Source organism: Panthera leo, chromosome E1, assembly GCF_018350215.1.
Source record: "Panthera leo isolate Ple1 chromosome E1, P.leo_Ple1_pat1.1, whole genome shotgun sequence".
Lineage (NCBI taxonomy): Eukaryota > Metazoa > Chordata > Mammalia > Carnivora > Felidae > Panthera > Panthera leo.
The window spans coordinates 19,802,189-19,828,681 of record NC_056692.1 but is presented as its reverse complement, the minus strand read 5'-3'; the positions used below and the strand labels follow the sequence as shown (position 1 = coordinate 19,828,681).

General features: G+C 40.0%; 1 protein-coding gene across 1 annotated transcript in view; it reads left to right on the top strand.

Moving 5' to 3' along the window:
- Positions 1-25,939, top strand: part of CRLF3 (cytokine receptor like factor 3) — a 42,949-nt gene extending 17,010 nt beyond the window's left edge. Inside the window, exons 3-8 of the mRNA XM_042917048.1 lie at positions 552-639; positions 1,131-1,308; positions 3,862-4,084; positions 4,764-4,896; positions 23,507-23,619; positions 24,482-25,939. Of these exons, the coding sequence (XP_042772982.1) occupies positions 552-639; positions 1,131-1,308; positions 3,862-4,084; positions 4,764-4,896; positions 23,507-23,619; positions 24,482-24,738 (992 nt within the window). The 3' untranslated portion in view covers positions 24,739-25,939. The remainder of the gene's footprint in view (positions 1-551; positions 640-1,130; positions 1,309-3,861; positions 4,085-4,763; positions 4,897-23,506; positions 23,620-24,481) is intronic.
- Positions 25,940-26,493: the final 554 nt, after the last annotated feature.

The window sequence follows — 26,493 nt, the reverse complement described above, 5'->3', positions numbered from 1 at the left end:
AGGAGAGATGGCAGAAAGTACCTGCACCTTGTCCATTGCATAAAATTGGTTGACAAACTAGGGGCACCTGGGTGGCTCAGTAGGTTGAGCATCCGACTTCGGCTCAGGTCATGATCTCGAGGTCAGTGAGTTCGAGCCCCGCATCAGGCTCTGTGCTGACAGCTCAGAGCCTGGAGCCTGCTTCAGATTGTCTCCCTCTCTCTCTCTGCCCCTCCCCCACTCATACTCTGTCTCTCTCTATCTCTCAAAAATGAATAAACGTTTAAAAAAATGTATAAAAATTTTTTCGTTGATAAACGGTATTTCTTTGTTTAGAGCACATTTTTTCATTTCTGGCAAAATGTTACCATCATGTACCCCTTTTCCTCATGAGCTTCACCTTAGAGTCACTTCTAAAATAGTTTCTACTTTTGCTTTTTGGGAATTTGACTCTGGAATCACTTAAGAATTGTTTGTAGGAAAACCAGAGACCCACCTTGACACGGGTTGTAGTGATTACTTTGTAACAGGACCGTTTTTCACTGTACTTGTTCTCTTATTCCTGATTGTAGGGGAGATCGCCATTCTGGGTGGTGTAGGAGAACAGAATGAAAAACTGTGGAACTTTACCCAAAAGGCCTCACACATTCAGTTGGACAGGTAAAGTAGTTAGTGCCTTCAGGATTTGGTTTTAAGCATTTAAACTGTCTGCTTTTTTTTCCCCTCCCTATTAAAGATTCTGAGTAAGTGTGATAGAGAATATAGATTTCAAGGTCCACTGCCCAATACCAGCATTAGTAGTATGAAATAGCTGTGATTGTAATTTTTGGTATAGTTTTATTATAGATTTTCTTCCATTCTAATGTGTAAGAGAATTGTTAAATTTTAGATATTCTGCACATATTGAAACTGAGTACATTGGATCTTTCAGTATAAACTTGACAGTGGTGATCCTACCAATTTTCTATTTTGTTGGTTATATTTGCCTGGGAAGAGAATCTTTATGTAACATCTTGCAAAGCCTCTGTTGCCATTGGCATTATTTTCTGGGGGCTTCAGCATCATTATAGTATGTGACTGATTGAAACTCCGCGTCATATTTCTAACTTCCAGTTAAAAGCCTCATAAACACATAAGCTTTGTTTCCTCAGCTTACCAGAAGTGCCTTTACTGGTTGATGTGCCTTGTTTATCTGCTCAGTTGGATGACTCGATTCTGAACATAGTGAAAGACCACATTTTCAAGCATGGAACGGTAGCATCTCGCCCACCGGTACAGATAGAAGAACTAATAGAGAAACCTGGAGGCATCATTGTTCGATGGTGTAAGGTATGTAATTAATTGTAGAAGTGGCTTCAACATTGTGGATTTGAGATTTGAGGGCCTTTAGGATGTTTTTTATTAATTACCTTTGAAGATTTTCTTCTCTTCACAAACAAAAGTCTCTTTGGCTTTACAATTAAAGTCACAGGGAACTTGAATGGAGGTAGCTCTTCCAGTTTGAGATAGTTTTGAAGATGCCTTCAAAAATCTCTGTATCACAACAGTATTTCCCATCACATATTTCCCAAACTTAACCCTTAGTGAGTTGAAGATCTCTCCCGTTTCTGTTTATTACGAAAGTCAAAAGATCGTACTGAATATTGATTGGGTGTCTGATATTTTCTGTTCCACGTTGAACTAATATTTCTGAAATAAAGTTCTTAAAATGTGGTTTTTTCACATTCTCAGCATTGCTGAGAATTTTGTGTGTTAAATCATGTTATGTATATGAGTTACCATATATTTTTTTTTAATTTTTAAAAAGGTTTTTATTTTTGGGAGAGAGAGAGAGTGAGAGAGCATGGGAGGGTCAGAGAGAGAGAGAGAGAGGAGAATCCCAGGCAGGCTCTGCACTGTTAGCACTGAACTGGGCTTGAACTGAGATCATGATCTGAGCCGAAATCAAGAGTTGGATGCTTAACTGACTAAGTCACAGGCGCCCCTGGACATGGTTTCTATCTAAAGTATGGTAACTCGGGGTGCTTGGGTGTCTCAGTTGGTTAAGCATCTGACTCTTGATTTCAGCTCAGTCATGATTTCACCGTTTGTGAGGTCAAGCCCTGGATTGGGCTTGGCATTGATAGCACGGAGCCTGCTTGGGATTCTCTCCCTTTCTCTGTTCCCCTCCCCTGCTTGTGCATGTGCGTGTGCTCTCCCTCTCTCAAAATAAATAAATAAACTTAAAAAAAAAAAAAAAGAAACCATGTCTAAATGGGTCATAAGTGTCTTGGCTGTTGACCGATAAATACATCATTCAGAGTGGGTGCTCATATTCTGGAAATAATTTTCTTAAATGGGTTTTCTAATGAAGCCTTATTAATAGAAAAAAAATAGAGAGGTTTTTGTTCGTTCAAAACAAAGACTGTCATTCCATTTTTATTCTTTTGCCTGTCAGTGGACCTAGAGTTTCCAGTTTTTTGCTATAAACGTAGTATTATTCATGTTTCCTTGTGTACATGTGTAAGATGTTTTTCTTAAGTGTATACCCAGTAAAATTATGAGGTCTTAGAGTATAGGATCCATACTCTGCTAGATAATACTAAGTTCTCTTTAATGTGATTGTACCAGTGTTTCCACCAGCAGTGTATGAGTTCCTGTTACTCTGCATCCTGACCAATACTTGGCTTTGTCAGACTTCGTATTTTTGCCGATATGGTATCTCATTTTGGTTTTATTTATTTCTTTATTATTTATTTTTTTCTATATCTTTTTTTTTTTTTTAAGAGTGAGTGTGTGCATATGCGTGGGAGGGGCAAAGGGAGAAAGAGAGAAAGAATCTTAAGCAGGCTCCACGTCCAGGACCATCTCACCACTGTGACATCACAACCTGAGCCGAAATTAACAGTCGGACGCTTAACCGACTGAACCACCGCACCGGGCACCCATCATTTTGGGTCTATAAATTTTTTTTAATGTTTGTTTATTTCTGAGAGATAGAGACAAAGAGAGGGCAGGGGAGGGGTAGAAGGAGAGAGAGTGAGACACAGAATCTGAAGCAGGCTTCAGCCTTTGAGCTGTCAGCACAGAACCTGATGCAGGGCTTGAAACCACAAGCCAGGAGATCATGATCTGAGCCAAAGTCGGGTGCTTAACCAACTGAGCCACCCAGGCACCTCCCTCATTTTGGTTTTAGATTTCATTGTCCATGTTACAAATTTGGTTGAGTATTTTTATATATTTTTGGTTGCTTATATTTTAATTCTATAGAATGTTTATTTTGGTCTTTTGTCCATTTCCTTATTGGGTGGTTTTTAAGTTTTAGTAGTCTTTTATATATTCTAGATATTAATTCTCTTGGTTATATGAATGATGTAGTTGTGGGGTTCTTTCTTTATTTAATTTTAATTTAATTTAATTTTTGTTATTTTAGAGAGAGTGAGAGAGCGTATACTAGTGAGGGAGAGGCAGGGTTGGGGGTCGGGAGAGAGTCCCAAGCAGGCTCCACAGTTAGCATGGAGCCTGACATGGGGCTCGATCCCATGACTCTGGGATCATGACCTGACCCGAAATCACGAGACGCTCAACCAAATGAACCACCCAGGTGCACCTAGTTGTGGGATTCTTATCTTTGAATTTTGAATACTTTACCTTTGGCTTTATTGTATAGAAAACATACAATTCTTCAAAAGAAGGGTTTTCTAAATCAGACTGGGAAGTGTACAACAATATGGCTCAATAAAGGAAAGAAGGGAAATAATGATGGCATATTTTCTGTGACCTTCCTGTGAATAGCCCACATTCAGTACATGGGCTTCTGTGCTTGGCCCAAGAGTTCTTAAGCCATGATGCTGAGAGAAAATATTTCCTGATTTTTACCTAACATAAAGCCTTTCTCCTTAGGTGGATGACGACTTTATAGCCCAAGATTACAGGCTCCAATTCCGCAAATGCACTTCAAATCACTTTGAGGATGTGTATGTAGGCTCTGAAACTGAGTTCATAGTATTGCACATAGACCCCAACGTTGATTATCAGTTCAGAGTCTGCGCCCGAGGAGATGGCCGACAGGAGTGGAGTCCTTGGAGCGTCCCCCAAATGGGTCACTCCACGTTGGTGCCTCATGGTATGCTGTTGCCTTCTCACTCCTGAAGCTTCACTGTGTATCAGACCACTTGTACCTGTTCCGTCAGCACACTGACAACCACATTTGCTGACAGTAAAACCTGAATTGATGAGAAAAACACGGAAACTGCCCTGTTCAAATTACTTCATGTGACTTTTGAGAAATTTTTATCAGTTCTTCTCTCCAGAGTCCAAAAATAGTGCCAGGCAGGATTATTAGCGTTCCCTAAATCCAAGGACTTAAGTATTGCATCAGAATACTGATTTTTCAAATGAATGAGTATCAGGATGGAGGTCTTAGGATTTGAAATTGGTCTCTCCTAAAAAGACAAAACAAAATGAAATTGGTCTCTCCTGTATTACTACCTTAAAACATTTGGACTTATTTGTTAACTAGTTCTTAATCAGGTTGGAATAAGCTCAAACAGTTATGCTTCACCCTGATTTTATGAGGTAGGAGAGAGCTCTCACTTGATCTTCCATGCCACAATAGACTAGCATGTGTTTCGTGGTTTGTAGGGTTAACCAGGATACCCTGTCACTGCCTCTCTTCTTTTATGGAACTTGCCCATGACCCCTAAGAGCAGCCTCTTCTGCTTCCAAGTTTTATTTAATGTGTCAGTATTGAAGATACTCCTCACAGGGTTTCAATAATTTCAATATTTTTGCTTTTTAAAAAGAGTGGACAGCTGGCTTTGAGGGCTACAGCCTGAGTAGTCGAAGAAATATAGCCCTCCGGAATGATTCTGAATCCTCAGGTGTCCTCTACTCCAGCGCTCCGACTTACTTCTGTGGGCAGACATTGACATTCAGGCAAGTGGATATTACAGTATCTGTTATGCCTTAGGCAGCAGAGCGAAGTGCATAGAACATACATGAGCTTTGGATTCAAAGTAGACCTGAATTTACTTCGTCATTTGTAGGGAGAGTTACTCTGGGGAGAGTTCCTCATTTCTCTCTGCTTTGGTTTTCTCATATGTGTTCATAGGGTTATTACGAAGGTGAACTAAGATAATGTATATAAGATGTCTCGCTTATGCTTGATACATAGCACGTACTTACGTTTGTCTCTTTTCTTGGGAGATAGAGGTAAGTAGACTACCTCTCAGAAGTCTGTCTTAGGGGCGCCTGGGTGTCTTGGTCAGTTGAGCATCCCACTCTTGATTTCAGCTCAAGTTGCGATCTCAGGGTTCGTGAGATCGAGCCCTGTGCTGGGTTCTATGCTGACAGCACAGAGCATGCTTGGGGTTCTCTCTCTCTCTCAAAATAAGTAGGTAAACTTTTTTAAAAGTCAGTCTTAAAAAATCAGAGGCCAAGAATTTTTTTCCTTTATGAATGAATATGAGCAAGTCTCTGTGAAAGACAACCTGCTGGTGTAAACATAATGAGAATTACATACATAATGTATGTGATGTGTATAATTCTCTGTAAAATAGAACTGAAAGCAAACTCTTCTGCCACCAATCATTTTTCTGTTTCTTCATCCATGTCTTCCTGTATTAGAACAATTTCCTTGTTTTCATGTTATCTGAGATGCGTTCTCTATAGTCCTATTTCTGAATAGGTCCTGCTAGAAACCAAAGCCCAGTTTTGATTTGGAAAAGCAGGGTAGCCAACTCTTCTCTAAGTTTTAAGTCCAGATCATCAGATTTTATGGTGAATGGTTGCTTAGAGTTTCTGTTGTTCTCAGTCCTTTGTCATATGAAGCTTGGAGAGTATCTGAAAGCTTTATGTAAGCCAATATGGCCATGTTCTCCCCCAGCCAAATCATCTTAACTGTCAGCAGTTCTCACAATATACTGGTTTATGCTTTGTCTCATTTTAAAAAAATTTTTAATGTTTATTTTTGAGAGAGTGAGTGAGTGAGTGGGGGAGGGGCAGAGGAGACACAGAATCTGAAGCAGGCTCTAGGCTCTAAGCTGTCAGCACAGAGCCCAATGTGGGGCTTGAACCCACAAACCGCAAGATTGTGACCTGAGCCGCAGTCAGAAGCTTAACTGACTGAGCCACCCTGCTCATTTTTGACACCTCCTCTCACACCTTAGGTTTTGAACAATGACTTAATAACCAGAAAGATACCAACAGAGAGAGAGGGAGAGAGAGAAATGAGTCTATTACCTGAAGTCCTCTTAGTTACTCCCTAAAGGGGAGTTCATGAGTTTTGTTTGCTAACAAACTCTTTTTCATCTTATATCCTTTGTTTATAGAAATACTGCCATTAGTGAATCTCAGGAGAACAATGTGCTCCTGTGTAATGATAGGGCTTCCTGAGTTGATAGATTCAGGTCTGATATCTCAGACAGTAAGAATAGTACTCGTAGTAATAATAACTGCAGTTGATAATTAAATGACATTTATTACATGCGAGGTACTATTTTAAGCACTTATATTCATTTCTTTGTTTTCTAAGTTTATTTATTTGAGAGAGAGAGGTGGGGGGCAGAGAGAGAGAGAATCCTAAGCACTGCACGGTCAGTGCAGAGCCAGATGCGGGGCTTGAACTCATGGAACCATGAGATCATGACCTGAGCTGAAACCAGGACAGACGCTTACCTCACTGAGCCACCTAGGTGCACCTATATTCGTTTGATTCTTACAATAACCCAATAAAATAGGTATAGCTACCCATTTTAGGGATGAGGATATCAAGGCACACAGAAGTTAAGTCACTTACCCAGTGTCACATAACTGGTAAATGGCATAGCTAGTCTGTATTGTTTGTTTTTGTCTTCTTCACAGGAGAATAAATGTGATTGTAGTTAGTGTTGAAATGTACAGTTTCTCTGTCAGTATCCTTAGCTCTTTTCCTTTTCCCTCTTCTGTGACCATTTCCCCCCCAGTGATGGTGACCTGATGCTCTCCTGCTTTTAAATGCTTCCTCTGTGAACACAGGGGGAGGTCTGATAGATGGTGTACTTAGGTTTGTTTCTTACGTCATTCAGTAAATATTTAAGATGTTGGAAATGACCCAAACTGGTGTCACTCTACTCACTATCTGTGGACCATGACCTGACATTTAGTAGTCCTCAGTAAACCATTTGTTCCTTCCTCCTTTTCCAAAGATGTCTGACCGGGCCCCACTTGGCAGAGTGATTAACCGAAACTTAGTTCAGCTCAGTATTATTATAGCCAGACCCTTGCATTTTTGTCATTTTTCCTTTGAATGTGGAAAGAAAATATCTTCTCTCCGTGTTAAAAGCAATTGCAGGCATCAGCAGCTAAGTTAGAAGATGTGAGAGATGGGGGGCACCTCCTCTGTATAAGGGGGGAACAGATGGGCCAACTTGACTAAAGGTAAACTTTATTCAGTTTTTTGAGGGTGTTGGAAGGCCTTGCAGTTAGAGGGAAGGTTATAGTCCTGTAGGCCCTGCCCTGTTGCTCCCCCCAGTCTATTCCTGATGAAGTTGCCGGAATGTGTAGAGCTGCGGAAGCCAAGAAACCTGTTACTGGCGGGCTCCGTCAGTCTCTAGAGCCCTGTCTCATTTGGTGGCCAGGTCTGCAAAGCAAACTCCTCCTGCTAGGCCTCTCCTTGATTTCCTGCCTGAACATTCCTGCTCTCCCTCTCCTTGCTTCTAAGATTTCCTGATCTTCCTGTTTTTTTAACCATATTTTTACTTTCTTTTCTCTACCACTTCCTTTCTTTAAAACAGCTTCTTTTCGGGGCACCTGGGTGGCTTGGTCGGTTAAGCGTCCGACTTCGGCTCAGGTCACGATCTCGCGGTCGGTGGGTTCGAGCCCCGCGTCGGGCTCTGTGCTGACAGCTCAGAGCCTGGAGCCTGTTTCAGATTCTGTGTCTCCCTCTCTCTGTGACCCTCCCCTGTTCATGCTCTGTCTCTCTCTGTCTCAAAAATAAATAAACGTTAAAAAAAAATTAAAAAATAAATAAATAAATAAAAAATAAAACAGCTTCTTTTCAAACAGCCTTCCTTAATCCTAGTAGCCTAGGAGGTTACTGTCATCTTTTATAGATGAAGAGACCAAAGCACAGGGAGTACATGACTTGTCACTATTTAGATCCTGCCAGTCTAGCCCTAAAAGTCTGTGCTTTTACCCACTGTGCTATCTGCCTCCCACAAGTCACATGTGGTGGTAAATCAAGGGGCAGTAGGCTGGCTATTTATTGTTATACACTTTCTCTTTTAAAGAACATAAAAAGTTAATGTTACAGTTAGCATTATCAATTGCTGTATAACAAATCACCCCAAAACTTAGAAGCTTAAAACAGCAATAGTCATTTATTTTGCCCAGGAAACTGCAATTTGCAGAGTGTCAAGGACAGCTCATCTCTGCTTGCTTGTCGGTAGCTGCAGTAGTTTGATTAGGGATGGTGGATCTACTTTCCAGATGGCTCACTCACATGACTGGCAAATTAACCCTGGTTCTGTGTGCCTGTCTGTGTAGGCCTGTCCATGGGCTGCTTGGGCTTCCTCACAGCATGGTCGCTGGGTTCTAAGAATGAGCATCTCAGGAGATAGGAAGTAGAAGCTGCAGAGGCTGTCACTTTTTAAGGCCTGGGCCTAGAAATTGGCATAGTGTTAACTTTACCACATTCTATTGTACATTCACAGAGTCTAGATCCCAGGAAGGGAATAGACCCCACTTCTTGATGGGAGAAGTGTCAAAAAATTTGGAGGCTTTATCTTAGAAATGGCATGGTCGATAGCTGTAAGAAAGGGGTCGCTTGGGATATGTGAATTTGGTTTAATGCTTGCCTTTGGTTAAGCATTAGCATTACCTTTTCTGAATAAATTTAAGCTTGAGGGGATCTTTCTTTTCTGTATAAGGCTGGTCTCTGTCCTTACCAGGTGTATTTTCAGTACTAATTGTTAGCCCAACAGGTCATAGTTGAATTAAGAAGTTAATTTGTTTTGGGGCGCCTAGCTGGCTCAGTAGGAAGAGTGTGCAACTCTTGATCTCAGTCATGAGTTTGAGCCCTCATTGAATATAGAGATTGTATAAATGAATAAACTTTTTTTTTTTTTTAAAAGAAGGTAATTTGTTTTTTAGTAGTCTTTGAAATCTTGTCGGTTCCTCCTTTTATAGAGACAGAATGCTCTGTCCTAGGGAGAATACAGCTTTGCTGGGTTTTGTATTTTGCCAAAGTGGTCCCCTCTAGAGATATGATATGTAGACCTTTCAGGTTGGAATTTGGCTTTTATGACAGATGTGGAGAATGCCAGACAGAGAGTTTTCCCCACAAACTCTTGATTATGTACATTTGAATGAGATAAGATAGCTCCTTTCCTAAATAGATCTCTTTTAGGATTCTATACCCTAGTTTTTAGTTTGTCTGTAGGTGGAGGGTTACATGAAATCCAGAAGGTGTATCTACTCTGAAGTGTTCACATATAGCAACTCTTCCAAATAATCTAAGGAGTATTTCTTGGACCTTTTTCCTGTCCATACTCTTTCTTTGTTAAACTACTTTATTATTTATTATTTTTTAAATATTTAATCTGTACATCCAATGTAGGGCTTGAACTCATAACCTGAAATCAAGAGTCACGTGCTCTTCCAACTGAGCCAGCCAGGCCCCCCTAAGATGACTTAAAAAAAATTTTTTTTTAATATTTGTTTTTGAAGGAGAGAGAGACAGAGTGTGAGCAGGGGAGGGGCAGAGAGAGAGGGAGACACAGAATCTGAAGTGGTCTCCAGGCTCTGAGCTTTCAGGACAGAGCCCGATGTGGGGCTCAAACTCACGAGCCATGAGATCATGACCTGAGCCAAAGTCGGAAGCTTAACCGACTGAGCCACCCAGGTGCCCCTAAAATGACTTTTTTTTAAATGTAAGGACAGTTCTCCTTATCAACTGTAGTCTTTGAATGAGGCTAATCATTTCCTTCAGCCTTTACTCCATTCAGATGGTATTTACATAAAGTACTTGGTATTGCCGTGAGTGTGAAGTTTAGGAAGAAAAAAAACCCCAGAATCTTTGATTAATCGTAGAGTAAGCAGTTTATAAATTAGTATAAGGAAGATCCAAGCTACTCTGCAATACAGAGGGAGGAAAAGTTACTTCTAGATGAGGGGTTGATGAGGCTTAGTGCAGGTAGAGGTGGACAGTTCAGGTGGGGAAACAAAGCAAGAATCAAAGATACAGAGTAGAAAAAGTACAAATAGCAAGTCATGAGTCTGGATCGGGTTAATAGAGATAGGCACTATAGTCAGAGGATCCCAGGAAAGTAGGCTATACTTTTGAACAGGCTGCATATATTTCTTTTTTAATTCCTCAAAGAAATACCCTTTTGAAGGTCGCCTGTGGCCATTTACAAGGAGGATATTTGACACTGCATACGGAGATCTCCCCACCCCCCCAACAAAGGCCTCACCAAGTGAAGTTTACGTTTTCATTCTCTTGGGGAGGGAGACATGCTCTCCTTTTTACTTTTCATGAATTCACAAGTTGAGCTAGATGGTACAAAATAATAATGGTCAGCTAACATTTGTTGAGCTTTGCTGTGTGTTCTTTTTTTTTTTTAAGTTTTTAAATGTTTATTTACTTTTGAGAGAGAGGGAGAGACAGAGGCATGAGTGGAGGAGGGGCAAAAAGAGGAGGCACAGAATCTGAAGCAGGCTCCAGGCTCTGAGTTGCCGGCACAGAGCTGGACATGGGGCTTGAACTCACAGACTGTGAGATCATGACCCAAGCCGAAATTGGACGCTTAAACAACTGAGCCTCCCGGGTGCTCCTAGTTCTTAAGGACTTAATGAGTTAATATCTATAAATCCTCATTACATCCTCATCAGGTAGACACATTTTATAGATATGGAAACTGAGATGTAAAAAGATTAAGTGACTTGCCTGAGGTTGTGCCAGTTGTTTATAGTGGGGCCGAGATTCAAATCTTGACAGTCTAGCCCCGTAGGCCTCTATTCCGACTTAGTGAGGTGAAAGGTCGTTGGAGGGTGTTGAGCAAACGAATGACATCACCTGATACATGTTTTACAGGCCATTGTGGCTGCTGTGGGGAAAATAGTCTGTGAAGGGTATGGGTACAGGCAGGGAGATCAGTCAGGAGACTGTAACAGTAATCTTGGTGAGAGTGAATGGTGGCTTGGACTAGGATGGAACAGTGGAGGTAACAATAAATGGTCAGAATTTGGATATATTTTGAAGGAAGGACTGGCAGGATGTGTTGCTTGTGGGACGTGAGAAAGAAGGGAGTCCAGTGTGACCTCAGGGCTTTTGGTCTGAGTAACTGTTGACATAGAATTGTCATTTACTGAGGTATGTAAGAGGCAATTAGAGTGTGTTTCTGAGTGAATATCAGTTTGTTCTTTCACAAATTAGTAAGTTTGAGTTCCTTACTGCACATACAAGTAAAGATGTGGAGACAGCTGGATACAGAAATCTGGAATTCAGTGGAGAGACCCAGGCTGGAGATACTAACTTGAGAGTTTTTAGATTGTAGATGAGTATTTAATTTAAAGCCATGAGACTGGGTGAGATCAACCAAGGAGTGAGTGTAGACAGAGAACATTGAAGGGTTGTAACATTTAGCGGCTGGGGAGGGAAGAAAGCCATCAAAGGACTCTGAGGAGGAGGAACCAGTGGATGCGGTGTCCTAGAAGTCAAGTGAAGGAAGTGTTTCAAAGAGGAGGTAGTGTGGGCTCAGTCATGTCAGACAGCACTGATCCACCAGGTAAGAAAAAGACTGAGAATTGACTTCTGGGTTTGCAGTGTGGATGTCTGTTGGTGACCTGACATGAACGGTTCCAGGGACGTTGTGGAGAAGCCTTGGTGAGAGGGCTCAAAAGAGACCATGAGAGCTTCTGCGACCAGTGCCTATGTGGTGGCACCTTAGTTTTGAATCTTTTCCACTCACAGAAACTTTTTGGAGTAATAAGGAGAATAGAGGTAGGAGGACCCGTGAGTGCTTTTTCAACAAAACTAAGATACAGAAAACTCAATTCCAAATTAGGTCTAAAGACTTCCGAAGCCGCAGATAGGCAGGAAGTCCACTGAGGAAATCATGACAGTTTGCTGAGGGGAAAAAAAAAAAAAATGATTAGCGTGGAGGTGCCGATCGTAGAAATCTCCAAATATTCAATCCCGAAAGGAGAAGGCCCCACCCTGGAGACTGTAAATAGGGCTAGGACTGAACAGTGCCTCAGTGCTCTGATTGAGGAAGCAGAGAGAAAAGATGTGGAAAATGCCTGAGCAAGTTTAAAATGCTTGATCTTAAGCAAGTGGTGACCATGGTCAGTGGTCTGTGAAGCAGCCTTTGAAGAAACCACAGAAGCTGAAGTCTGGCAGTAGAAGCTGTTTCGAAACACATTAGGTCTTGAGTGTCAGAGGAGACAGGACTAATAGAGGAGCCACATTATGAGGCAGTGTATTTCTGCAGCAGTGGGGGGATGACAGGCCACAGAGCTGTAAAGCTGAGAGTTACCCGGGTTTCCCACCCACCCCCTTCATCCCTCCTATTACAGGAACCCCATGCATTAATACGAGCAACACGAAGTGAATGTCCACGGTATCTATACAAAGATAGGATAAGGGAAAGAAATGAAAAAGATCGGCAAATCTTTTCTATAGATAATGAAACCCCAGCAAAAATAATTGCCAGAAACGAAGAGAAAACTGTATTCAGTGTTTCAACCTTAATTAAAAAAAAAAATTAATCACAGTTATGAAGGAAGATTACAAAGATTAAATACAAGAACTCAGGGAAGAGATGGCTGAATAGCAGGAGGTGATGCACAGAGAGCAGGAATCTATGAAATGCTAGCTGCCAGAACTTAGCAGAGAGATAGAAGAAAAAGGCACTATTTCAGAAATCAAGACCAAATTACAAGAAGCACAAAGGAGATTGATAGCATGGGAAGCAGGGACAGTAATGAAAAATGAGCAAAGTGAAACAAAAATCAAAAAGGGATTCAAGAGAAAATGAAAGAAAAGAGATAAGCAAAAAGAGATCCAGCAAATGTAATTAGAGGCCCTGAGAAAGGAAATCAGAACCGTGGGAACATAACACCTTAAAATACAATTCAAGAAACATTTCTGAAATGAAAGTTTCTATTTCTAATTTATCTTGATTTTTTAAAATCAGTAATGGCTGTAGAACTTTGTTACGTATCTTCTCTGCATCTCTCTGCCCACTCTCAAACTCTTACTGCAGTGATGTGCACCAGGAGATGTTCTTTTTTTTTTTAATGTTTGTTTATTTTTGAGAGAAAGAATGCACGTGCACACACACGGGGGTGGGGCAGAGAGAGAGGGGGACAGAGGATCCCAAGTGGCCTCTATGCTGGTAGCAGAGAGCCCAGTGGGGGGCTCCAACTCACAAACCATGAGACCATGACTTGAGCTGAAATCGGACGGACGCTGAGCCACCCAGGTGCCCTGTGAATAGGTGTTCCAATGTTAAATTAACTCTGCATTCCTGGGATAAATCCTACCTGATGGTATTGCTTTCTGTTTCACAGTACTGGTTTGAATTTGGTGCTATTTTTATTTTTTTTAATTTAATCTATATTCATGAATGAAATTAGCCTGTAATTTTTCTCTTACAATTTGTGTGTCAAGATTATAAGAGCCTCATGAAATAATTGGGTGATCTTTCCTCCCTGTTTTCTTTCTGTTTTTTTGTTTTGTTTCATTTTTTAATTTTACGTGATAGATTATCTCTTCCTTGAAGGTTTCATAAAGCAGTCTGGATCAAGTAACGTTCTTATATGTATATGGGCAGTTTTTTCACTTTTTAAAATTTTACGGAAGTAAAAATCAGTCTTGGGGTGCCTGGCTGGCTCAGGTTGTGAGTGCAGCCCCCACATTGGGTGTAGAGCTTATAATTAAAAAAAAAAAGTCGGGGTGCCTGGGTGGCTCAGTCAGTTGAGCATCTGACTTCAGCTCAGGTCATGATCTCACAGTTTGTGGGTTCGAGCCCCACATCCAGCTCTGTGTTGACAGCCTGGAGCCTGCTTCGGATTCTGTGTCTGCCTCTCTCTCTGTGTACCGCCCCCCCCCCCCCCCCCCGCCCCAGCTTGCACTTGTCTCTGTCTCTCTCTCTCACTCTCAAAAATAAACATGAAAAAGAAAAGTCTTTTTGTAGTACAGTTCTGAGTTTTGACAAATGTGTTGAGTCATGTATCCGCTGCCACAATCAGGTACAAAACAATCTCATCACTTCGTAATATTCCCTTGTGTTATCTCTTGTGTTAACCCCGCCTCTCCCTGTCAACTACTGATTTGTTTTCTGTTTGTATAATTTTGCCATTTCAGAATGTCCTACAAATGGAGTGATATATTAATAATATGGAGTTCTCTCTCTCTATTATATATGTATGTAGTATGTGCAGTTTAGTCCTTTATTATTATTTTATCGTGTGGATATATCAGTTTATTTACTAGTTGAAAGACATGAGTTGTTTCCAATTTGGGGCCATAAGAAAGCCTCTTTAAACATTTGTCTACAGGTTTCTCTGTGAACACAAGCTTCCATTTCTCTTAAGTAAATGAATATCTTCGATGGCAATTGCTGGGTCATACTGTGTTTACTTATCTGTCTAATGAACTGTCAAACTGTGTTCCAGAATGGCTGTAACCATTTTACATTCCCTCCAGCACATATGAGATTTTCAGTTGTTCTTCATCCTTGTTGGTATTTGGTATTGTCAGTTGTATTGGTTCTTCTTTTCTTTTTCTTTTTCTTTTTTTTTTTTTTTTTTTTTTTTTGAGAGAGAAGGAGAGCAAACACACAAGTGAGCAGGAGAGAGGGGCAGGGGAGATGGAGAGAAAGATCTTATGCAAGCTTCATGCCCAGTGCAGAGCCCCATTTCGAGCTCAATCTCACAAACATGAGATCATGACATAAGCCAAAATCATGACTTGGATGCTTAAGACTGAGCCACCCAGGTTCTCCATTTGTGCTTTTTTTTTTTTTTTTAAGTTTGTTTATTTATTTTGAGAGCCAGAGAGCAGGGGACAGAGAGAAAGAATCCCAAACAGGCTCTGCCCTGTCCGCACAGAGCCCGATGATCACGGTCGTGATCTTGAACCATGAGATCATGACTTGAACCAAAATTAAGAGTTTGATGCTTAACCAACTGAGCTCCAGGCGTCCCCACTTTTGGCTGTTAAGTTCAGCTAGTCTATATCATGTAGTTGTACCTCACTGTGGTTTTAATTTTCTTTTCTTTGATAGCTAAAAGATAGCATCTTTTCATGTGTTCACTTATTGGCCATTTATGTATCTCCATTGGTGAAGTGTCTTTTCAAGACACTTGTCTGTTTAAAAAGATTTTTTTTATTACTGAAATTTGATGAATATAAGGTTTTGTTAAGTATATGTCTTGAAAATATTTTTTAGCAGTCTGAGGCTTTTAGCAGTATCTTTTGTGGAGAAGTTGTTAATTTTGATGAAATACAATTCACCAGTTCATCTAGTACTTTTGGTGTTGTATCCAAGAAATCTTTGCCCAAATGCAAGGTCATAAGGTCTCCTATGTTTTCTTCTAGACACTTTATATTTTTAAATTTTACATTTAGATCTCTGAGCTATTTTGAGTTACTTTTAGTATAATGTGTGAAATATGAGTTGAATTGTGTTTGTTTTGCATCTGGTCCAGTAGTCCCTGCACTATTTGTTGAAAAGACTGTCCTCTATCCATTGAACTGCCTTTCACCTTTGTCAAAAATCAGTTGACAGTGTGGGGAACTTTTTCTGGACTGTTTCATTGATTTATGTGTTCTCCTTTCCCAGAACTAAAATCTTGATTACTGTAGCTTTATAGTAAGTCATCAAATCAAGTAATGTGATTTTTTCCAACTTTATTCTTTCTTTATTTTGGTTATTCTGGTTCCTGTGTCTTTCTATTTAACTTTAGATTCAGCTTGTCCATTTCTAAGAAAAATTTTTTTCCTGGGATTTTGATTGAGATTGCCTTGAATGTATAAATCAGTTTGGGAGTAATTGGTATTTTAATATTCTGATTGTTCCAATCTATGGATATGGTATATTTCTTTCTTTCCTTTTTTTTTTTTTTTTTTTTTTTTTGAGAGTAAGTGAGCTTGAGTAGAGGAGAGGTGGAGAGAGAGGGAGAGAGAAAATCCTAAGCAGGCTTGGCACTGTCATCGCAGAGTGTGATGCAGGGCTCAGTCTCACAGACCATGAGATTATGACCCAAGCCGAAATCAAGAGTTGGTTCAACCAACTAAGCCACCCAGGCACCCCTGGTTATGGTATATTTCTTAATTTAGTTTCTTTTTTTTAAGACAACATTTTGATTTTATTGTTTAACTTTTTTTAATGTTTATTTATTTTTGAGAGACAGAGACAGAGCACAAGTGGGGGAGGGCAGAGAGAGGAAGATACAGACTCTGAAACAAGCTGCAGGTTCTGAGCTGCCAGTCGGCACAGAGCCGGATGCGGGGCTCGAACTCACGAAACCATGATACCATGACCTGAGCCAAAGTCAAATGCCTAACCAACTGAGCCACCTCAGCCACCCAGGTGCCCCAATTTGGTTTTTTAAATGATGTCTTTCATCAGTATTTTGTCATTTCTCTCTCTTTTTTTTTTTTTTTTTGCCTCATCACACTGGCTAGGAAGTATGATTCTGAATAGCAGTGTTGAAAAAAAGCCTTCAGTCTTTCACATTAAGTATGAATGGTAGCTGTAGGTTTGAGGGCTTTTTAAGACTTGTTTTTTTATATAAATTATGTTTTTTACATTTATTAATTTTGAGAGAGAGGGAGAGAGAATGTGTGCAGGGGAGGGGCAGAGAGTGAGGGAGGGAGAGGATCCCAAGCAGGCTCTGTGCTAACAGAGCAGAGCCTGACGTGGGGCTTGGATCTCACGAACTGTGAGATCATGACCTGAGCCAAAATCAAGAGTTGGGTGCTCAACTGACTGAGCCACTTGGGTACCCCTAAGATTTTATTTTTAAGTAATCGCTACACCCATCATGGGCTCCCACTTAAAACCTCGAGATCCAGAGTTGCATGCTCTCCTGACCGAGCCAGCCGGGTGCACCAGGTTTTTTGTAGATACCTTTTATCAGGTTAAGAAAGTTCCTTTCTGGTTGTGGTTTGCTGAGAATTTTATCCATAAATGAGTGTTTCATTTGGTCTAGTTATTTTTATACATCTATTAAGGTAATCAGTTTTTTTTCTGTTAATATGGGGAATTACAGTGATAGATTTTTGAACATTGAACCAGCTTTACATTCCCCAGAGAAACTCCACTGAGTCATGTGCTATTCTTTATATATACTTTAGCACTAAATTTGATTTTTAATATATATATATTTTTTAATATAGGGGATTTTTATGTCTCTTCATGAGAGAGATATTTGTCTTTTTTGCTTACGATGTCCTTGGTTTTGGTTTTGGCTAACCTCACAAAGTGAGATGGGGAAGTGTTTCTTCCTCTTTTGTGTCCAGAACTGTTTGTGTAGAATTGGTATTATTTCTTCCTTAAGTGTTTGGTAGAGTTCACCAGTTAACCATCCTAGAATTTTCTTTGTTGGAAGATTTCCAATTTCTATAATAAAGGACTATTCAAGTTACCAGTTTTGTTTTGAGACAGGATAAAAGCTATTTTAGGATTTGTATGGTAAGGAACGTATTTCTATTTCAAATATATTTCAAAAATCCTTCTTTGCCATGACTTGACAAGGCATCCCTTCTTTCTCTTACTCCTGACGTGTCAAGCCGTGCCATGACCCTCTTTGTCGACACACAGCTCATTCTCTCTTCTTGGGCCAGTCTTCCTGTTAGTGACACACAGACTGACTGGCTATGTTCTGGAAGCACTTGCAGGCCTCCCAGCAGTGTGTGAGGTACTCATGTCGCTGCAGACCTGGCTGTTTTTATTCCATCTGCAGCTGCTAGGCCAAAACAAAAACTTTATTTTATTTCTTCTGTTTATCATAAAGCTGGGTATTTTTCATATATTTCTTAGCGACGCAACTGAAGTTTTGGATTTTTGTCCAAGCATTCACTGTGAAGAAAAAAGTTTGAGGTTGTATAATAAAAAGAGTGTCACTTAAACGCAATCAAAGTTAGCCAAAGTGCAGAATAATAGGGATAATAGATTAGCTTTCTTGTTGCCATCGAAATTGCTCCTCTTTGTGGCCCTGTTCTTTCTCAGAATATTTTGCCTAGGACTTTCTACTACTTTCGTCTATGCAGTGGATGCATTTCTAGTGGCTTTGTGCTCGAACCCACGAACCGTGAGATCGTGACCTGAGCTGAAATCAAGAGTCGGACGCTTAACCGACCAAGCCACCCATTTGCCCTGTAGTTTTCTTTCTTATATAGTTTCTTACAAAACTTGTTACGTGAAAGAACACCTACAGTAGTTTTTTTAGGATATAATGTCCTCCCTACTTGTCTTGTAATTTAAAAATTCAGTGATTTTAAACTTACGTTCTATTTCTTAGTGAACTATGAAAATAATTCTGTGTTTCAGGCATATTGACTATTTACTTTCCTGGTTCATTCCATTTTCAGAGCAACTTTTGTAAACTTTTTATGCTGTGCTGGTCTTATTTATTACGTGCTGTTTTGGTAAGATGCTTTTAGGAATTACTTTGTGATTTATTCAAATTAGGAGGGTTTTTTTCTTCCTAGGATTTCTTTTTTCTCACTGCATTGAGGACCTTTTCTGTATTACTATCTTTAATTAATTTCAAGACATTTTAATTGAATTCTTGGTTTAAAATGTTTAATAACTAAAAAAATGTATACTTGCAACAAGTTGGCCAGACACAAGGTTAAAAGCATAGTCCTCCAGGGGAGCCCGGGTGGCTCAGTCAGTTAAGCGTCCGACTCCTGATTTCAGCTCAGGTCATGATCTCACACTTTGTGAGATCGAGCCCCACATTGGGCTCTGCACTGACAGTGTGGAGCCTGCTTAGTATTCTCTTTCTCTCTCCCTCTTTCTCTGCCCCTCCTCTGCTCAAGCTCTCTAAGCAAACAAACATTAAAAAAAAAAAAAAGCGTAGCCTCACTTTAGGTACCAGCTGCAAGTTTAGGGGTCTCCAAGGCCTCCCCTCACTTCTAACTACATGGAAAACTACAAATCCCAGGGTTCCCACAACCACCCTCGAATTCTGTAATTTGCTAGGATGACTCACAGAACTTAGGAAAGCACTACACTATGATGAGAGTTTTGTTACAGCAAAAGGATACAAATGTGAATCCACCAAAGGGAGAGACCCATAGTGCAAGGTCTGAGGGGTTCCAAACATGAAGCTTCCATTGTTCTGTGGGATACCTGGCCCTCTAGCATGACAGTACTCAAACTTTCTAGTTTTCCTTCTGCCGTTAATTTCTAGTTTCATTCTGTTGTGGTCAGAAAATGTATGTAGTGTGATTGCAGTATTCTTAAATTTGTCGTGACTTGTTGACCTAACATGATGATTCCAGGAGAATGTTCCACATGTGTTTGTGGAGAACATGTATTCATTCTACTCCTCTTGGGTAAAATGCTCTGTATATGTCTATGACATTCTTTTGGTTTACAGTGTTCAAATCTTCTGTTCCTTATCGATTTTCTGTCTGGATGTTCTGTTTTCTTAAAAATGGGATATTGAAATCTCCTACTATTATTGTGTAACTGTTTTTCTCTTCAGTTCTCTCATTGTTCATTTTCTATATTTGATCTGATGTTGGGTGCACATATGTTTACAATTGTTATCTCTTCCTGGTAAGTTGACCCTTTTAAATTATATAATGTCTTTCTTTGCCTCTTTTGTTATTTTGTGACATAAAAGTCTATTTTGTCTGATAGAAGTATGGCCGTCTCTGCTGTCTTTTGCTTACCATTTGTATGGAGTATCTGGATCTTTTATATTCATCAGCCACTCCAATCTTTCCAGTGGGAGAGTTTAATCCATTTAGATTTTTTAATTTTTATTTTAGAGACAGAGCACGCGATGGAGGGATAGAGGGAGAGAGAAAGAGAAAATCATAATCAGGCTCTATGCTTAGCGTATGTGGGGCTCGATCCCATGATCCTGGGATCATTGCTTGAGCCGAAATCAAGAGTCAGCTGTTCAACTGACTGAGCCACCCAGGTGCTCCAATCCATTTATGTTTAAAGTGATTATTGATAGAGAAGGACTTATTATTGCCATTTTGTCATTGCTTTCTGTCATTGCTTGTAGCTTTGTGTTTCTCTTCTTCTCTTGCTGCCATCCTTTGTGTTTTATTGTTTTGTGTTTTTGTTTTTTGTAGTGACATGCTTTGATTCCTTTTTTATTTTCTTCAGTGTGTCTTCTGAAAGTATTGTCTTTGTGGTTAGCATGGGGCTTACATAAAACAGCTTATAGTTATAACAATCTCTTTTAAGCTGATAACAACTCCCACACTGTATGTCATTGATGTCATAAATACATCATTTCATATTGTATATCCATTAACATCTTTTAGTTATATTATTTTTTATCTTTTGCCTTTTAACTTCTACACCAGAATTAAAAGTGATTTATCCACCACCATTACAGTATTATGGTGTTCTATGTTTATATATTTACCTTTACCAGGGAGCTTTATACTTTCACATACTTTCATGTTGCTATTTACAGTCTTTTCATTTCAACGTGAAGGATTCCTTCTAGCATTTCTTGTAAGGCAAGTCTCCTGTGGATGACCTCCCTCAGCTTTTGTAGGGATGCCTATTTCTTCCTCATTTTTCTAAAGGACAGTTTTGAGATATTGTATTCTTGGTTGGCAGAATTTTTTTTCCTTTAAGCACTTTGAGTGTATCACCTCATTCCTTTCTTGCCTGCAAGGTTTGGACTTCGAAATCCACTGATAGTCTTATGTGAGCTTCCTTGTACATGATGAGTCGCTTTTAAACGCTGTGTCTTTGACTTTGGACAGTTTGTAATGTGTTTCAGCGTGCTCTCTTGGGTTCATCCTAGTTGGTGTCCAGTAGGCTGCTTCTTCCCAAAACTTCCTATCTGGGAAGTGTTTAGCCATTGTTTCCTTAAATGAAACAATGCCCCTTTCTCTTCTCCTGTAAGTCTCTTAGACTTTCTTCATGCTTTTTTTCCCTGTGATTGGATAATTTCAAAAGACCTGTATTTTGATGTTTTTTTCTTCTGCTTGATTGTGTGATATTGCACTCCTCTTGTGAAGTTTTCAGGTCTTACTGTATTCTTCAGCTCCAAAATACCTGTTTGGTTATTTTTTGTATTTTTCATCTCTTTGTTGGTATTCTCATTTTGTTCATGTCTTATTTTCTTGGGCTTGTAGAGCATCTTTATGATGGTTGTTTTGAATTATTTGGATATTTTTGAGACCTATTTTGTTTTTTTGTTTGGGTCTTTTTTCCCAGCTTCTTTATATGTCCTATAATGTTGTGTTGGGATCTGTACACATGAGAAAACAGCACCTCTCACAGTTTTTATGATCTGGTTTTGTATAGGAGGTGACCCTCGCACATGAACCCAGCTAGAGATTCTGGGGGCCTCGGAAACCTTTTTTTGGGGAGAACGTGACTTTCCTGGGCTGAGTGTTGCGGGTCTTTCTGGAGCTCATAGTCTCTTGCTCCCTCTGGTGCCTGTTGGTGCCACGGCTGTTCTCTGATGTGACAGCAGCAAGCCGCCTGCCTCTTTCTTGTACTCAGTAGCCGCCAGGTATCCAGAGCCCGCCAGCTCCCCAGCAGTGCCCACATCAAGTGAGACAGATACCATTGCCTTGAGCAGCCCTATGAAAAGTTGGTGCAGAAGCACATTCGCCTCTTCTCCCTTCCTCGCGAGGGAGAGAAGCCTGAAGTTATGAACCTTCTCCCAGTCACACCACTCACATTTCTTTGCTCTTTGCAGCATTTGGGAAGCCATACTATGCTCACTCTGTCAGTTCTCCAAATGAGGCATCACAGAAATTAGTCCTTCAGGCAACCTTCCAAAGAGTTAGAATGCTGGATTATGGGGCGCCTGGGTGGCTCAGTTGTTTAAGCATCCGATTTCAGCTCAGGTCATGATCTCGTGGTTTGTGGGTTCGAGCCCCGTGTCGGGCTCTGTGCTGACAGCTCGGAACCTGGAGCCTGCTTCCGATTCTGTGCCTCCCTCTCTCTCCTCCTCTCCTGCTCGTGTTCAGTCTCTCTCTCCCTTAAAAATAAACATTAAAAAAAAAAAAATAGAATGCTGGATTAATCCTTCACTTCTCTCTCTCTCTCTCTCCCTCCCTCCCTCCCTCCCTCCTTCCCTCCCTTCCTCCCTCCCTCTCCCCCCCCACCCCACCACCCCCCAAAGAAAAAGTCAGAAGCCAGGTGTTCTTACCAGGCATTGAGCTGTGATAGCTTGGAAGAGGGACTGACTTGGGAAAGTGAAATGTCTCTTGTTACCCATTGCAGTGTAGCTGTTTTCAGCGTTGTGCCCCCCGGGGGTACTGCCACTTCTTAACTGGATTCTGGAGCGCTCAGAAAGGTGTTTCTGAGTATCATTGTGAAAGCCATGTTTCTGTGGTAGAGTGAGGACTGGGACTCCCAATTCTGCTGTAACGGTGACGTCACTGTCCTCTTTAAGACTGCCGCCAGTTCACAAGTGCAGTGACTTCAGAAACCTGCCTACGTATTTATCTTGATCTTGCATATTTGCCACTTTGCAACATAAGACATTTTGAGGCTCTGCTGACTAGAAATCATCACCTCTTCCCGTGGTAAAGCTACATCTTGTTCCTTGCTAATTTTTCTTTTTCTGTCCTTGCAAAGTCTGGCTTTCTGGAACAGAGGGAAAGATGCATCTGGTGGTAGAGATATAGGTTGACTTTATATATTTAAGTTTCCTATTTCTGGAGGGCATGATGATGTATTTTGAGACTAAAACACAAAAAGAAATGCTTCAACTTTCCACACATGAAGTCCTCCAAGCAAAGTATGTTCGTAACTATATTATCCATTCGATAAAGACTAGAGTGTCTATTTTTTAAAGGCTTTAAAAACTTGACAAACAGTAATCAAACCATTGCTTACACTCTCACGTTCAAGGTTTAGGTGATGGCAGTAACAGTCACATTTACTATAATGGCAAGTATGACATGACAGGCTTTCTATAATATATGTCCAGAGCCAGAACAGAAAATGGAAATGCGTCATCACAGCTGTAAGTAGTTAACGTACACCCTGCAATTCGAATGCCTGAGTTGCCATCACGGGCCCAGCACTCAGCCAGGCGATCGGGGTCAGGGTATTTAGCCTCTTTTTAATCCTGTTTCTTCTCACATATAAAATGGGTATGGTAATAATGAGGCACTACCTACCTCATGGCTTGTTATGTGAATCGAATGAGGTGATTGGCAGATAGATACAGAATGTTTAGAATAGTGCCTGGAATTTAGGAAGTGCTGAATCATTGTTAGCTATTACTAAGAGCAATTATGATGACATTGTTCTTTTTCACCTTAGTAACTGTTAGAGATCATATTAAAAAAAAAAAAAAGATTAATGACTTTCTCCCTCATTTACAGAGTTGAGACTGTGGGCCAACCAGACAGAAGAGACAGTATAGGAGTGTGTGCAGAAAAACAGAATGGCTATGACTCTCTGCAGCGTGACCAAGCAGTGTGCATTAGTACAAATGGTAAGAGAGACACAACTGCTCTCCTCTTTGAAATACATGAATTACTGTGGTAACATCTGAACCTATTCCAACATCACGCATTTGTAGCAGGACACGAGAAAGTTCAAGTCTTTATGACATACCTATATGGCTACTACGTACCAGGCATTATTCTGTTCCCTTTATAAATAGTAAATTATTTAATCCTTTTAACAACTTGTTGAAGTGGGGAGTCGTAGTATACCCATTTTATACATGATGAAAACTGAGCCACAGAGAGGTTAAGTGACCAGCTTAAACTCCCTTAGCTTAGAGGTGACTGTGGGATCTGCACCAGGGAGTCTACCTCTGGATTCTGTGTATATAGGGCATCTAAATTCAACACAGATCGATGAACCGAAGAGAGTGTTGACTTAATTTGTTTTATCTCCGTAGGGTTCTTTGACCCCTTACTCTACCGTAATCACACTTTTAAAATCCCCTCTGAAGATGTGTTAATATTTCCTGGTATGGGTCAAGCAGTAGGTAGAAAAAGACTCTTTATTTTCACGTGCAACAACAGTCTTTCTGTTTCACAGGATGTAATCTTGTAATGGAGTCAAGTTTCTTTTGATCCCATCCACATTGGAAACTCAGTCTCTGTTCTAAAAGAGTAGCACCCTCGACCAGAACTCTGAAATGTGATTAAAGCTTTAACTTTTTCTCCTGCCTTGGGGATGGCGGTTAATTAACATATTGAGATGCATTCTCTTTGACCAGTTGGCGTTCCAGAATGTTTTCTTGATGTGACTTAGGAAATTAGCTGTGTTATCAGTAATCTAGAATCCGTTTCATTTCTTCATTATTGCTCACATGTAAATGACTCTTTACCTTAACATTTTAGGTGCAGTTTTTGTAAATGGAAAAGAAATGACTAATCAGTTGCCAGCAGTTACTTCTGGGTCCACTGTCACATTTGACATTGAAGCTGTGACTCTAGGATCCACCAATAATAACGAAGGAGGAAACTTCAAGCTTCGAGTAACTATTAGTTCGAATAACAGAGAAGTGGTTTTTGATTGGCTACTGGATCAATCTTGTGGTTCTCTTTATTTTGGATGCTCCTTTTTCTATCCTGGATGGAAAGTGTTGGTGTTCTAGATTTTTGGATGATTGGCTTTGGTTTGCAGGGTTTTAAATGTAGCTGTCCTCAGCTCAGTTTAGTCGAAATTGGTTAAAAAAATTGTTAGATTCATCTCTCAGTTAAGCCATTGAAAATGGAAATTGTTTACTGGATTTATTTGGAACATTTTAGCAAGAAAAGATTTGACTATTGTGGACAAAACCGTAGTGCAGTCAGTTTTACTTTTAGCGTAGTGTTAATTGGAATATCAACATCACGATAAAAATCAAATTGGCTTTTAAAGTATGAGGAGATACAGAAAGCCCTGTACCCTTCTACTGTACTTCTTTAAAAGCTGGTTATTAGAACAGAAAAACCTAGTGTAACATTATTTTATTAAACCTCTATCTTTTAAGGATCCAAGGCCATGTAAGACTTTAGGATAAAACAACAGGACTAGACCAGCCAGAGGCCAGAGTTCTGTAATATGCCTTCACTTGTGTGCTCTCCACGTGAGTGTTGAGTATGCTGTCCATATTCACGTATCTGTAAGCAGTATTGAATTTTATCTCCTGTTCAGTGATCTTGAAGTCCCAAAAGCGTGATAGGTTTTGTGTTTTTTTAAATTACTGAGCACATGTCTACAATAGGCAAGTACTTGCTTTTTTCTTTCCTTGCAGTTCGATTCATGATAGTTTGGAGGATTTTTACAGGGTAAAACTACGAAGTAGTACGCACAGCAGTGGCCATTCACACATATGTCATGTGCACATGTGCATGTCCAGCCTCAGTGATGTATGTGTTACTCCTGATAGGGTATGAGCTACAGTCCAGTTTAATATCAGTTTTATAAACGGTCTGTTAGTGGACCAAACATATATAGGCTAAATACTTGACCTATTTTTTGGAAAACTTCAATTTGTTTAAAATATTTATTTGAAGGACTTAGTGTGTAAAAATGATTAGCTTAACTTGCTATACCAGCCTACAGATTTTTTTTAATGTGAATTTTTTTCCTTCATTTTTAACAGTAGAAATGTGGAAACGCAAGTTTGATATTTTTGTAAGATAATTTATTTGGGGATTCGCATTCCCTGTTGGACAATCATGACCTTTTTCCCTTGCCTTTTTATATACAAGTAAGTTGCTTTCACCTGTTTAGTGACCCTTAAGAAGATGTGCTACAGTGTAGATGTCTCGTCCAGCTGTCTGAAACAAAATAAAAACCTCAAAGTTAAATGTGTGTATTTTTTTCTTCTGTGAGATGTGATGAATCCAATTTTAATCTTTACTTTTAAGTAGAGGGAGGAAAGGATTTCTTGTGTCTCCAGTCATTTTAATGCAAATATCATTGTAACTTGTTGTCAGGTTACTTAGGCTTTATCTTCTGTGTATCTGATACTGAGCATCGTGCCTGACATATAACGTGTGTCCAGTAAAAGTTGGATTGAATGAATATGGATGGGTTATTTTCTTCATCTCATTTCCTTCATTTGTCAGTTCGTTATTGAACCTCATTATTTCTTATCCTCTGCAGGAGGGCGACATCTTACATTTATATCCTTAGAATCTGCCTTTTCACAAAAATGACTAAAACCTGACTTAATTCTAGATAGGAGTGGATTGCAAAATTTCAACTCTGAGGCTACTTTAAATACTGCGGGTTTTTTTTTGTTTTGTTTTGTTTTTTTAAGATTTTATTTTTGGGGATGCCTGGGTGGCTCAGTCAAGCTAAGTGTCTGACTCTTAGTTTCAGCTCGGGTCATGATCTCCTGGTTTGTGAGTTCGAGCCC